The sequence below is a fragment of the Berghia stephanieae genome, chromosome 14 (assembly GCF_034508935.2).
Source record: "Berghia stephanieae isolate SIO BIC M18660-M18661 chromosome 14, UCSD_Bste_1.3, whole genome shotgun sequence".
Lineage (NCBI taxonomy): Eukaryota > Metazoa > Mollusca > Gastropoda > Nudibranchia > Aeolidiidae > Berghia > Berghia stephanieae.
Window position 1 is genome coordinate 11735623 of NC_088373.1, and position 15493 is coordinate 11751115.

Below are 15493 nucleotides of genomic sequence, written 5' to 3' on the forward strand. Positions count from 1 at the left end.
TCTATCTGTTTATTAAATTTTCTTTTCTGGGTCGCGCGGGATAAATTGAGCAAATTCTTTGGAAACCAACATGAATGTGTTTGAAGTCTCGGCTTTTTAAGGCTTAGGCTTAAAAAGTTGAAACAATCTGCGGGCCATCGCAAGCTTTTGTTATAATAATTTGAAGCTTTGTTATGTATTAAATATTTTTTTTAAAGTTACAAAACGAGAAAAAAATGTATTTTTTCATTGCACGAACGAACACTTTAACTAACCTAACGACCCTAACACCGACTATATCCGTAGCTTACCCCATGCCTATTTATTACATATTTCTGAGACAAATTAGAGGCGTAGTATCAAAGCTAATGTTTTTAGTTTTTTTTCCATGGCAATGGTCGTTGAATAAAACTATGTACATGCTCATTTTTAATACATTTTTGTCCCATTTTGAAAACTAGCAAAAATCTCTACGACTGAGTGAGTTAATGGGCTCCATTTAACATGGGTGTAAAAGTGTATATATTTCGTGGGTTTGAGAGAACTCCCATGACAAAGATGCAACCATAAGAATCTGGCTCACACTTACAAGATAGAGCTAGCCATTTGGATGACGACGCCGTCAAACCAAAAGTCTGGCAGCACGTGGTGGTAAACACGTGCTCCTGGCCTTGACCACTCACATTCGATAGTTAATAACAGAAGAAGAAAAAATAACCATAAAAATGTGGTTGTTAGGTAAGTGGCAAATGAAGCACATACTCATAAAAACACGATCCTGTATCAAATTATGTCTGGATATTGATTTAAAAAAAAAATGAAACAAATGGTAATATTTATCAAAAATTACTGTCGATCTATTTTTAGACCACGATAAAATTAATTATTCAAAATGAATGCTCCTGGTTTTCCTACAAAATAAAAGAAGGGGCATTTCGGCCAGGCAGTAAGACCTTGGTTGTGGACTCCGTAGACATTTCTCTCAGAGTAAACAGATTTCATGTATTCGCGTGGCTCCTTCGGTCTGCTGCTAAGCTATGTGGAAACCAAAGTTTGGTTGGATGCGCATGATACGCTTAACTCTCTCCTTACCAGCCATTTTCAGAATTTTCCGTGAAACTACACACCCACCCAACACACAAATATTTCTTTTTCTACTCAAATAGAATAGGAACAAGTACATGCCATACATATAATTAATTGTCCAGTGTGTAATTTTTATCGCTATAACAAAGTATTTTCTTTATAATTTGTGATGTCCAAAGGATATCAGAATGAGAAAGCTGTTGGTTGTATCGTGTAGAACGTGACGATTTTCCTATGGATGGTAAGGAGAGGGTTAAGCATAGAGAATACAGGACTCCCTAGTCTGTGAGGTTAAGGGTCAATTGCAGCATAGTTGCGGTCATTAGCATCTAATTATGAAAAAATCTGGGTCATATTTTGACGGCGTCGTCTAAATGGTAAGCCCTATTTATCAAATCGAGATATTAGTGAACAGGTACCGGTGTCAGATAAATATCTGAACAAGTGTGTATGAAAGGTGACAACAAAGCAAGAAAGAAGAAAAAAAATCATCCCAAAAAATCAGTCTATCTCGAGACATGACGGACGCGAGTTAGGCAGGCGATATTACAGTTTTGTTTTTGTTTTTTCGACAGTGACAACGTTGTTAACGACTAGGTACTCATTTTACACCTGAGTGTGGTGTGAGAATGTGAGAGTAAAAATCCTTTTTCCGAGTAATCAACTATGCGCCACTAATAGCGTAACTCGAACCCTGGACATTCCGGTCCGAAGGCGAGTTTCATACAACAAGACCACATAGCCGCACTAGATTATGATGATGACGGCAGGGAGGGTGGTGGTGGTGAGTGGTGGCTATGCCGACGACTTGAACGATGATGATGATGATGATGATGATGATGATGATGATGATGATAACGACGATTTTGTAATGTTATAATCCACTGAAAGGTAATAATCGGGTATTCATATAGCGCACTTCCGCAGATTGCACCGTCTTCAATGCGCTCCCTATTGTTAATTAAATATATTATTCTCACCATGTCGCTAGTTCGATGGGAGTTGCATAAGATTATTAGAGTTGATTATCTTTGCAATCGTCTCCACTGAGTTTACTCAAGAGTGCCTTTTCATACCACCCGTTCATAACAAGACAGACCTGCTCACAAGGACGAAACATCCGTAGAAATACGAATTTGTGTCTCCTCTGCCTCTTATCTTAGCCTCATTAGTGTCATTTCATTCGGCAATCAAATAAATGTTAAAAAGCCCATTGCCAAAGCAAAATTTTCAGTTCGCTTTTACTCTCTCTCTCTCTCTCTCTCTCTCTCTCTCTCTCTCTCTCTCTCTCTCTCTCTCTCTCTCTCTCTCTCCTCTGCGTGTGTATGTGTGTATGTCGTGTACGGATGGTGTGCTTAATTTGTTTTTGTTGTTTTCTTTTTCAGTTTTTTTTTTTTTTGTCAAGCATCTGTCACAGGATATTGGTTATACCATTACTATCTCGTGAGACGATCTTAAATTGTAAATCATTACATAAGATGTGTTGATAAAACATTTAATAGTTGAGTTAATCAATGAATCTTCTCTTCTTTTCCTCTCTATTTGAAACTATCTATTTCTTTCCTTCTCTCTCCCTCTCCCTCCCTGTCTCGAAATCTATCTATCTATAGATAGTTCGAAGATGAGGTCACTCAGGCCTTTGTTATTGTTTTTGCCATCCGCGTTTGTGAGTTGTTCTCACTAAACTGTATTAACCAGACTATAAAAATTCATGGTTACACAGAGTTTGTGTGTAGGTCCGTTATACTTCCGGATGGCAATGTTGTGAACTCTTTGGCCAAGCGCATTCTATCTATATATCTGCTGGTCTGTCCATCAACCAACTGATCTCTTTTTCCTTTTCTCTCTCTTCCCCCCCCCCCCCCCCAAACACACACATACAAAAATATGTGTATGTGTGTGTGTGTGTGTGTGTGTGTAAAATAACAACTGACTGTATCATAACAAATGTATAGATAGAATGCGCTTGGCCAAGGAGTTCACAACATTGCCATCCGGAAGTATAACGGACCAACACACAAACTCTGTGTAAGCATGAACTTTTATAGTCTGGTTAATACAGTTTAGTGAGAACAACTCACAAACGCGGATGGCAAAAACAATAACAAAGGCCTGAGTGACGTCATCTGCATACTATCTATTGTATTTGCCTTGACAAATCTAAAGGTTAAAGCATGCATTTATAGCTTATTACTTTATTTTACTTCGTTATCTTCCGACTTTTCCAAATACACAAGAAGACAGAACTTAAATTTATTGATAGTGTGCGCTTGGCTTAGAAGTTCAAAACATTGCCATCCGGAAGTATAACGGACCAACACACAAAATTATGTCTAATCTTGGTCGTTCATAGTCTGGTTAATACAGTTTAGTGAGAATTACTCATTAACGTAGATGGCAAAAAAAAACAAAAAAACAATAACAAAGACCTGAATTATGTTATCTTCATCCTATCTATAGATAGTGTGCGCGGGGCTAAGAAACTCAAAACATTGCCATCCGGAAGTATAACGGACCAACACACAAAACTATGTGTAACCCTAAACGTTTATAGTCTGGTTAATACATTTAGTGAGAATTACTCATAAACGCGGATGGCAAAATACATATCTACGTGCAATTATTTACAAGTTTGCTCTTAACAAGTGTTAGGTGTTGGTAAGAATTAAGAAATTAAGGGGCAAGCACCAATATAAGATAAAGATCTGAACAAGTGTGTATGAAAGGTGTGAGACAAAGCAAGAAAGAAGTTGGAAGAGAAAAACCAAGTGTGTATGAAAGGTGTGAGACAAAGCAAGAAAGAAAATGGAAGAGAAAAACCAAGTGTGTATGAAAGGTGTGAGACAAAGCAAGAAAGAAAATGGAAGAGAAAAACCAAGTGTGTATGAAAGGTGTGAGACAAAGCAAGAAAGAAAATGGAAGAGAAAAACCAAGTGTGTATGAAAGGTGTGAGACAAAGGAAGAAAGAAAATGGAAGAGAAAAACCAAGTGTGTATGAAAGGTGTGGGTGAAAGGAAGAAAGAAATTGGAAGAGAAAAACCAAGTGTGTATGAAAGGTGTGAGAAAAAGCAAGAAAGAAAATGGAAGAGAAAAACCAAGTGTGTATGAAAGGTGTGAGACAAAGCAAGAAAGAAAATGGAAGAGAAAAACCAAGTGTGTATGAAAGGTGTGAGACAAAGCAAGAAAGAAAATGGAAGAGAAAAACCAAGTGTGTATGAAAGGTGTGAGACAAAGCAAGAAAGAAAATGGAAGAGAAAAACCAAGTGTGTATGAAAGGTGTGAGACAAAGCAAGAAAGAAAATGGAAGAGAAAAACCAAGTGTGTATGAAAGGTGTGAGACAAAGCAAGAAAGAAAATGGAAGAGAAAAACCAAGTGTGTATGAAAGGTGTGAGACAAAGCAAGAAAGAAAATGGAAGAGAAAAACCAAGTGTGTATGAAAGGTGTGAGACAAAGCAAGAAAGAAAATGGAAGAGAAAAACCAAGTGTGTATGAAAGGTGTGAGACAAAGCAAGAAAGAAAATGGAAGAGAAAAACCAAGTGTGTATGAAAGGTGTGAGGCAAAGCAAGAAAGAAAATGGAAGAGAAAAACCAAGTGTGTATGAAAGGTGTGAGACAAAGCAAGAAAGAAAATGGAAGAGAAAAACCAAGTGTGTATGAAAGGTGTGAGACAAAGCAAGAAAGAAAATGGAAGAGAAAAACCAAGTGTGTATGAAAGGTGTGGGTGAAAGGAAGAAAGAAAATGGAAGAGAAAAACCAAGTGTGTATGAAAGGTGTGAGACAAAGCAAGAAAGAAAATGGAAGAGAAAAACCATCCCACAAATCAGAAGGTCTGAGGTTCGATCCCCAGTCGAGGTAGACTTTTTTTTCTTCCATTTTTCTTTCTTGCTTTGTCTGGTACCTTCCATACACACTTGTTCAGGTGTTGGTAAGGGTCCCATTGTAAAGCGCTCTGAGCACGTTTAGTGGATTTTGCGCTATGTAAATGCTCCATTTAAAAAAATATATTCTTGTTCTTATAATCATTTTCGTTATCGTCGTCGGGTGATCGTCGTCTTCATCTCCCCACTCCGTCCCCGCCCATGATGGCGATATCCATACGCCATCGGTGCATGCACGCCTCAATTACGGTCGCCGTGAGAATCAATGGAGAAACAATTATTAATTGGAGCGGCTCGGTTGTCATGGTAACAACGATGGCGTCAAGGTGCGTTTAGTCAAGTCAAATACACATAATCTCTCTCTCTCTCTCTCTCTCTCTCTCTCTCTCTCCTTCCATTCATCCTCTCTCTCCTCCAACTTCTTCTTATTCTTCTTCTACTCACTTTCCGGCCTACAGTCTGCTTCTTTCTTTCTCAAGTGCTCTCATTAACCTCTCTCTCTCTCTCTCTCTCTCTTTAAATATCTTATCAAACTACTCTCTCTCTCTAAATATTTTATCAAACTACTCTCTCTCTCTCTCTCTCTCTCTCTCTCTCTCTCCCTCTCTCTCTACCTATCTTTCATCCCCCACCCCTTCAACTTTACTTATTCGATCCCCCACTCCCTGCTCTCTCCAAACCTCTAATCAGAGTTAACTGAGATACATCTCTCTCTCTCTCTCTCTCGAGTGCGCGCGCACGCACATAATCTCATTATCTTCCACTTCTCATATCATTTTTTAAAATGTTCACAATATTATTTATTATCACTTTCATTTGCAAACTATAAACCCTTCTACTTCTGTTGTTTAAGAGGAACGATGTCCTTAACAAACAAAACAAAAAAAAAATCTACACAAACCGAAAAACATAACTTCGGTGAAGTCCTAGGTTTGAGAGTTTTTTTTTCAATGATCAAAATGAGGGTCGTTTTAATCGATCGATATTTAAAGAATGAGTTTTCTGGCTAAAATTTTTAATACGTGCTTTCCCCCCAGAGTACGGCATGGCAGTACTCGATTACAGTCTTAGTACTGAGAGATGTAGTAAAAATTTACTAATAAAAAGGTGAAAATGGGAAGACCTTCGTATAGAAACAGTACGAGACAAGTGTCATGTCACAAAGTACTGAGAGATGTAGTAAAAATTTACTAATAAAAAGGTGAAAATGGGAAGACCTTCGGATACAAACAGTACGAGACAAGTGTCATGTCACAAAGTACTGAGAAATGTAGTAAAAAATTACTAATAAAAAGGTGAAAATGGAAAGGCCTTGGGATAGAAACAGTACGAGACAAGTGTCATGTCACAAAGTACTGAGAGATGTAGTAAAAATTTACTAATAAAAAGGTGAAAATGGGAAGACCTTCGTATAGAAACAGTACGAGACAAGTGTCATGTCACAAAGTACTGAGAAATGTAGTAAAAAATTACTAATAAAAAGGTGAAAATGGAAAGGCCTTGGGATAGAAATAGTACAAGCTAAGTGTCATGCCACAAGACCACCAAGCTACCGTACACTGGAAATTTACTTTAACTTACTCCTCTTTGGTGTTTCATAAACACATAAGGTCGACAGTAAGTTGGAGCGCCAGTAAAGAGACTAGCGAGGGAGGAGTACGTGGGAAAGAAAGTATTGGACTTACAATTAGCGGGAAAGAGGAAAAAGGGACGCCCAAACAAAGACAAGATGGTTGGATAAGGTAAAGAACGATATGAAAGAACTGGGCCTGGAGGAAGATGATGTTCTGAACCGAGATGCATGGAGATATGGCATTCATTATGGCAACCCTGAAAAATGCGATATAAGCTGACATGATACGCGCCAGTGATTTCTCTCTTCTGCCAGCTTCAGGACTTTACCCCAGGTCCAACCGAAGGATGTCATTTCTGCTATATCAAAGCAATCTCCAAGTTTCCAGTGGTCTTCCCCTATTGAGATTACCCAGCGGGGTCCATCTGAGCGCTGGTTTTTTTTTTTTTTTTTTTTTTTTTGGGGGGGGGGGGGGATTGCTCCCTCCTTCAACCGACAAACATGGACCAATCCCATACACCGGAAAACACGTAGATATTTAAACGTTTTACTAGAAAACTCGTCCTTCACATAAAATGACCCTCATCTTCCATTCTCAAAACCTGGGACTTCCGTGTTCGTTTCAGACTACGGCAGAACACTCGACACACTTCATACTTAACGTACTGTATCGAAGTTTTATTACCAATATTGGCTGAGGCGGTATGCAGCCCGAAACATTCCTTGTTAATTATTTAATTGTATTTGCTTTGATTGTTTAACGTTTTATCAACTTAATTTTTGTTTGTTAAAAAAGCTATTATGTACATACTCTCACAGCTCACAGCTACAAGTAGCTTAGTGTTTACAATTCGAGGTTCTGATAACATTAAGTCGTCAGTCATTTGATATCGAGGTTCTGCTGGGAAGAAGGGAAAAATGGGGAAGGAAAGGAGCGAATGTGTCGGGAAGAGGGTGCGGGGGTAACAAGTGCCATAGATAACAAATGAGCACATGCGTACATATTTACAAGGTTTGATAACGATAACCAATTTCAAGTTATGGCCTAGTCTACCACTGTTGAAATGGCTGATTGGGGGGGGGGGGGGGGGGTGAAGGGCTGGTGTGAACATTTTTATATTATAACAATAAGTACCTATTTGGGTTACCTAACTCGTAAACAAATACGCATACAATTATAATTAATAAAATTAATAATAAAATTTTTAAAAAACCCCAAAAAAACCCAACCAAAATAAAAACCCCCAAAAAACAAACCAACAAACAGAAAAAAAAAAATAAATTAAAAAAAAAAACAAAAAAAAAAACAAACCCCAAAGCAAAGCAAAAAAAACAAACAAACAATAAAACAAAAAATTATTTAAAAAGCAACCACTCTAATAATATGATTTCAAAAAGCGAAGGTTTTCAAAACAATATCTCTCAAAGTTCTAAAACTAAAAAAAAAAAAATCAAACAGAAACAAACCCAAAGAAACAAAAGAAGAAAACCAAAACAACTCAAACAAACAATTAACATTTGCCACCAAAAGCTCCAAACGCAAAGGGTAAGGTAAAGAATCGAAATAAATGTAAACGCAAAATAACTCGTTTTCATTGATAAGGAGTTGCCTCCCGCGTTACCTTGACCATGATCCCCGTTTGACGCCGTAGGTCAGGAAGTCGTCCGCCATGTTGAAGGAATCGCTGAAACATTACATACAAGGTCAAGGTCTATTAATCCTTTCAACGCCAAAAATACGTTTTAAAAGGACAGAAGATATATAGATACTTTAAAAAAAAATCTAAATCAAAGAGACAATCTTCAAGTATCACAGAAAACAAAGCGAGGCTTGTGAATTGTGAGCGAGTAGTGTAGTACTCGTGTGACATTATGCTCTGCTTTATTAGCCACTCTCACGCCTCGTTCTGAAAAAAGTCCGCGAAATTAAAGGGGAGGCAAGAGAAAATCAGCTCGTCTCGTTCTAGTATTATATCTGCATAATGACTACGCAGAAAAAAAAAAGTAGAGGTTTAGTTTTTAAAGAAACAGTCGAATCAGAACTTTCAACAAAGAGCTTGAGATAATGTTTAGATATTTTGTTGTTGTTTTTGTTTTCATTTTCTGAAATTATTTATACAGTTTATCTTTTTTAAAAACAACATTTTTTTTTCAATGTCCTTTATTAACCCTAATAACAACAAAAACGAATGCCATCAATGGGAAAAAAAATATAATACAAAAATAAAAAAAAAAATAAAACAATAACAAACAAAATCCAAAAACAAACAAACACACACACACACAAACTTTTACTTATTCTTTTGACACATAACATTTTCAAACAACATTTAGATAGTATGCGCTTGGCTAAGAAGCTCACAGCATTGCCAACCGGAAGAATAACGGACCAACACACAAAACTATGTGTAACCATGAACTCTGGATAATACAGTTAAGTGAGAATTACTCATAAACGTGGATGGCAAAAATCAATAACAAAGACACGAGTGATGTCAACTTCAATCTATCCATATGACTATGATATATAGAGAGAATATAGATAAATGTTTTATGCCTGTAGCAACGAACACGCGACGATCACTAAATGATATTGAGTAACCGGGTCATCGCTTAGTTTACAATGATGAGAGCGGACAGTTTATATGGTATATAAAAATGAATGTTCCAATTTTATTTCCACAGTAATCCCCCCCCCCCCTTCTCTCTCTCTCTCTCTCTCTCTAAATAATTCCTTCCTCATTATTTCTGTTTTCTTTTCTTTTCTTTTTTCAAAACTTTAAGCATCTCTCTAATACTCTCTAAATAACGCCTTTGACACGTATAACATTTTCAAGGTCGTATAGAGAGAACACAAAGAAAGGCTATATTATGTCTGTTGCAAAGGTCACGGACCTGTCACTATAATATAAACTACTGAGTCATTGCATCGGGTCATCGTTTAGTTCGCAATGATGGGAGCGGACAGTTTATGTGTAAATAAAACTTAATGGTTCAATTTTACATAATTAATCATAAATCTCCCCTTGTCCCCTCCTCCCACTTCCCTATCCGTTACTCTCTCTCTCTCTCTCTCTCTCTCTCTCTCTCTCTCTCCCTGTGTGTGTGTCACTTTCTCTCACTTTTCCCCCTGTCACTCCCCCCCCCCCCCCTTTCTATATCTCTCTCTCTCTCTCTCTCTCTCTCTCTCTCTCTCTCTCTCTCTCTCTCTCTCTCTCTCTCAGGTCATTATTTATTTATTTTTACTTCAAGCATATTATCTATTGTCTAAATTGTATATTCTGCTCAGAAATGGCATTCAGCTTGTAATGGTGCTCACACTACTATGTTATGACGATCGACCCAATCAGCAAATTCTTTACCGCATTCGTGCACCGTCGCAAACCCGCCCGGAAGCTTCGCCACAACACACCGTTCAACTAGATGCTCTGCGGTTTCGGGTTCCTTTCCCAAATCGGGTACATGTTGAACAGGTGGAAAGTCCCCACTGATGAAGCGATTTTGCCGTGAGGCAGGTTCTCGACCGAAGCCGATTCGCTACCACCCAGCGTCTCCTCTTACTGGTGGAGAAGCCTGGCAACTTCTCACCTAGTTTCGAGGAGCGTATGTCCCCGCGCCCTCGAAGGATTGAATTCGTCCAAACCGACTTCCATCAGAGAATCTGCGAACAAGGGTTGCTGGGACTTATCTCGGCTCGAAAAGGGGGCACCGTCCCCGTCGGAAATGGCAGCAGCTTCTTATGGTTCTCACACTACTATGTTATGACGATCGACCCAATCAGCAAAGTCCGATCCGCATTCGTGCACCGTCGCGAACCCGCCCGGTAGCATCGTCACAACACACCGTTCAACGAGATGCTCTGCCGTTTCGGGTTCTTGCCCACATCGGGTACATGTAGGACAGGTGGAAAGTCCTTCTGACAAAAAGATTTGTCAACATACTCATGTCGGTCTTGTGCTGATCAGTATTAATAATGACCTAAATTTGGCGTATTCATGGAAAATTATAACACAGTGATAATGTCGAATGTTTTAGCAATAACAAAAACAAATAATAATAATAAATGAAATAAATAAATACAAAAAAAAAAAAAAATAAAAAATAAAAATTAAATTAAACAAGCACACACAATTTCCGCCAACACAACAATCAACATACTTTCCTATTTCCTCCACATAATTCAATCATAACACAGTATCTAATATGTATGAACACTTCTTATAATATATAAAACACACAATATGACTTCGATCGAATTAAGGAAGAACAATAAGTCATTTGCAAACTATGGATAGTGTGCGCTTGGCTAAGAAACTCACAACATTGCTATCCGGAAGTATAACGGGCCAACACACAAATCTATGTGTAACCATGAACTTTTATAGTCTGGTCAATACAGTCAGTGAGAATTACTAATAAACATGGATGGCAAAAAAACAATAACAAAGGCCTGAGTGACGTCAACTTCGAACTATCTATAGATAGTATGCAGATAACGTCACTCAGGCCTTTGTTATTGTTTTTGCCATCCGCGTTTGTGAGTTGTTCTCACTAAACTGTATTAACCAGACTATAAAAGTTCATGGTTACACAGAGTTTGTGTGTTGGTCCGTTATACTTCCGGATGGCAATGTTGTGAACTCCTTGGCCAAGCGCATTCTATCTATACAGTTTAGTGAGAATTACTCATAAACATAAATGGCAAAAAAAAAAGAAAAAAAGAACAATAACAAAGGCCTGGGTGACGTCATCTTCATCCTATCTATACCTACTTTTTGTATTTTTACTTTTGGTTACAAACAACAACCTCAACAACAAATGGTCAAAACGGTAATAATAATAATATGCCATAGTTATGCCAACGCTGGTTACTGTTATCAGCCCCGTGACATCTATGTTGTTCCAGTGTCAATCCCTATGTGCATTACAACCGACTATCCTGATTTCCTGACACACTGGCGTGTTTCACAATACACAAGGTGTCACAAACAAATCGACCCACTCAGTTAATGGGAGCGATCTATATATAGATAGAATGCGCTTGGCCAAGGAGTTCACAACATTGCCATCCGGAAGTATAACGGACCAACACACAAACTCTGTGTAACCATGAACTTTTATAGTCTGGTTAATACAGCTTAGTGAGAACAACTCACAAACGCGGATGGCAAAAACAATAACAAAGGCCTGAGTGACGTCATCTGCATACTATCTATAAAAGTTCATGGTTACACAGAGTTTGTGTGTTGGTCCGTTATACTTCCGGATGGCAATGTTGTGAACTCCTTGGCCAAGCGCATTCTATCTATAGTTACGTCATGAATATAGATCATGCCCATTAATTGGTTATTTTAGACCACATTACATCCAGCCTTGCCCAACTTCAACTGCCAATGACTTCATTCTTTTCATATTTTCCGCTAGAATACAGCAATATGTATGTATATATAGAATGCGCTTGGCCAAGGAGTTCACAACATTGCCATCCGGAAGTATAAAGGACCAACACACAAACACTGTGTAACCATGAACGTTTATAGTCAGGTTAATACAGTTTAGTGAGAACAACTCACAAACACGGATGGCAAAAACAATAACAAAGGCCTGAGTGACGTCATCTGCATACTATCTATATTGTTGGTCGGTACTTGCAGGTACGACAGTGCTCGATAATCTCGAAAGAAAAAGCATACAACGGATAAATGTGGACTGACGAAATGGAGGACATAGAAACAATTGTATCGGCAAAAAAAAATACGTGAGTGACCTTATTTATTTTTATTTATTTAGCGACCCCAAAAATAAAAACAACAAAAGAGTTGATGCCACATTTTTTTTCTCAATTTAATCTTTCCATACCCTTCAATGGGGTTCCCATCAGCTCAGGTGGTAGAGTACTTAATTGCCATGCAACGGGACCTGGATCGACCCCCGGTGAAGTCGATATTTTTTTCTGATCCTTCATCGTACGAGAATGTATTTGATGTTGGTCACACCATTATTCTATTTGTCAATCCCTAGATTACTTGCTTCTATACCCCATGTTGAATTAATTATCTTTGAGGTAATGTGTCACAGTCCATTCTATCCAACCGTCTAAATAATTAGATTTGCTGATGATGTCTGCAGCACTTCGGCGATTATGATTTATCTTTCTATTATTTCATTGTTTTTTCTACTCTCTCTCTCTCTCTCTCTCTCTCTCTCTCTCTCTCTTCTGCTGCCTACACAGCTTTTCTTAGTCAAATTAATGGTAATGGTAGCACATCTGACCGGGAATCAGAAGGTCTGAGGTTCGATCCCCAGTTGAGGTAGACTGATTTTTTGGGGTGGTTTTTTTTTCCCTGTATTCTTCTTTCTTGCTTTGTCTGGCACCTTTCATAAACACTTGTTCAGATCTTTATCTTTTCTTAGTCACCTCGTATATGTTTGGCAATTTTGCTCTCATGACCTCTAAGGGGAATCTGAGCAAGGGCAATAGTTGTATGGGATATTTATACTTTAAAAAAATCATTATTACGGTATCATGTTCAACCAAGCAGTTGGTATACTTTGTCATAACACATTAATAAAAAAATGAGCTTTTATAAAGTGCAATATCCACTAAACGTGCTCAAAGCGCTTTGCATGTGGTCCCAGCCAACAGCAACATTTAACATGTAGGACAGGACATGATGCCTTTTAGGTGATATTACAATTTTTTTCTTTTCGGACAGATACAACGCTGTTAACGGCCAGGTACTCATTTTACACCCGAGTAAGGTGAGAGAATGTGAGTAAAGAGCCTTCTCCAAGGACTCAACTATGCGCTGTGCGAGGCTCGAAACTCAGGACCTTCTGATCCGAAAGCGAGTGCCATACCACTAGACCACATAGCCACACATTTTACAGTTTTAAAAATCTTTCAAAGCCTTGCTCGAGTGTTACACAAGGTCACGTGTAATCAATACCTTCAGACAAGACAAGTGTTCATGTGCTTGAAGGCGATAAATGAAGAATTCCTTAGTTATCTATGACCCAGTGACACACATTCATTGATTCCATTTGTGATGCACGGACAAACTCCCATGCCACATTACAACTCACATAATCCCCATGAGCTGCTATGGACTGACAAAACAACTTATATTATTTTAGCCAGAAAATATTTAGCCTACTTCATACCAGGATATACTAGAATGAAATCGATCCAAATTGCCAACACATTTCAAACCTGATACTTCTGAGGTATCCAAAACTTTTTGACAAAAGTCGACGGTCAAAATGTTTCATTGTTATTGTTATTAAGGGTTTTACGGCACTTGCAACACATTGAGGTCATATCAACGCCAGTAAAAAAGAAGGAAATGGGATAGTAAAAAGTTCTAGAATTACAATTAAAGCACCCAAGAAAAAAGAAGACAAAGAGGAATTGGTTCAAATAGGAAACAGATGTAGATTCCAAGAGCACACTATCCAAGTACTTAGTTTGAGATCACCTAAAAGTCTCATCCAGACACAAGCACAGTTCCCTACTAACAGGAATACACTCAAATGTTTACAAATCAAACATAATATGTAAACAAAACATAAATACAGTGCATGACAGAGAGATGATTTACAAGACAAATCATCTCCCAAAACTCTAACTATACATGTGACTGTTTCCCTTCTCAGCCAGGGTATCCGGTCGTAGCCTGGACAAAACCAATTAATATTATTCCAAGACAAAGACAGAAAGCATGTTGGAAAACATATAAGGGGATAGAAGACACCGTAAGTGCCTCCCTGCCCACTATGGGAGGTCAGGAACTCCGCCCAGCAAATTTGTTTTAAAGCTGAATGTTTAAAGAGGTCAATGTCTTTTTTCTACAGAAATCTTACGCTTGAGTCTTATTGACGAGTTGCAGGTAATTTTAATAGATTGGTGTATAGAGGAATTTTTTCTCTCAGGAGAATTGTGGTTAAGGATGGCAACTAATAGTTGCTCACTTTACTGAACTATTCCAACAAGTACAACCATCCCTACCCCTCCTTCTCCCTTCAAACTCTGTAACTGCAATTGGTGATATTATTAGCAAGAACTCATTTGATACTAAGGAAAACAAGCACACTGCCTGATGTCGCAATGTGTTTCTAAGTGCATCGTGTTGTTGATAGGAACAGTACAGAGCATATGATAACAAACAGAATATTTTATGAGATAACAAAACAAATGTGTCAATCCCTTTCTTTCGACCTGTACTGATTTGTTGGACCGCAAACACACACACACACACACACACACACACACAGAGAGAGAGAGAGAGAGAGAGAGAGAGAGAGAGAGAGAGAGAGAGAGAGAGAGAGAGAGAGAGAGAGAGAGAGAGAATGTGAAGATAAGCTTTATCAAACAAAGTGTCACCAAATCCATTTGACAATGGATTATCTATCCCCATAAGACAATTGCACAGATTCTGTTGACTGAAGTTTTATATCAAAGCTCAACCGATCAATAAAACCCCGATTTACATGACCCAAGAGCTGGTTCAATCACAAATTTTCTCTCTCTCTCTCTCTCCTACACACACACACACACACACACACACACAAACACACACGCGCATATAATGCTACGCACCCATTCTCAAATACATACATTTATACAACACATACAAGGCAATTACATACATAGAGTCACTCTCTGAACAATTTTATTTTCAAGAGGAGGAGACGGACATGACCAAAATTATTTTTCCCCCCCCCCCCCCCCCCCCAAAAAACAAAAAAACAACAAAACAACAAACAAAACAACCTGCAAATTTAATGTGACTCCCTTTTCTCTTTACCAGGTACAAGATAGTCTAGATACTTATTTTTATTTATGAAATAAAGAATTTTCCCCAACATAATATCTAGATCACTGAGGATCTAAATCTCACTGAGAGGATGAAATGTGTGCGCCTGAATGGCACAAGTGTTAAGGAAATGGGACGAATGAACTCTATAGACTTATGA

The 15493-nt window shown here is 38.2% G+C and overlaps 1 protein-coding gene across 10 annotated transcripts in view; it reads right to left on the bottom strand.

Moving 5' to 3' along the window:
- LOC144959991 (AMP deaminase 2-like) overlaps positions 1–15493 on the bottom strand; it is a 90749-nt gene that overhangs the window by 66706 nt on the left and 8550 nt on the right. For 2 of the 10 annotated variants that reach the window (XM_078892898.1, XM_078892894.1), the window contains exon 4: positions 8140–8202. The exons of the other annotated variants lie outside the window; for them this stretch is intronic. In XM_078892898.1, coding sequence (XP_078749024.1) covers positions 8140–8202 — 63 coding nt within the window. The remainder of the gene's footprint in view (positions 1–8139; positions 8203–15493) is intronic. 10 annotated transcript variants of the gene reach the window in all.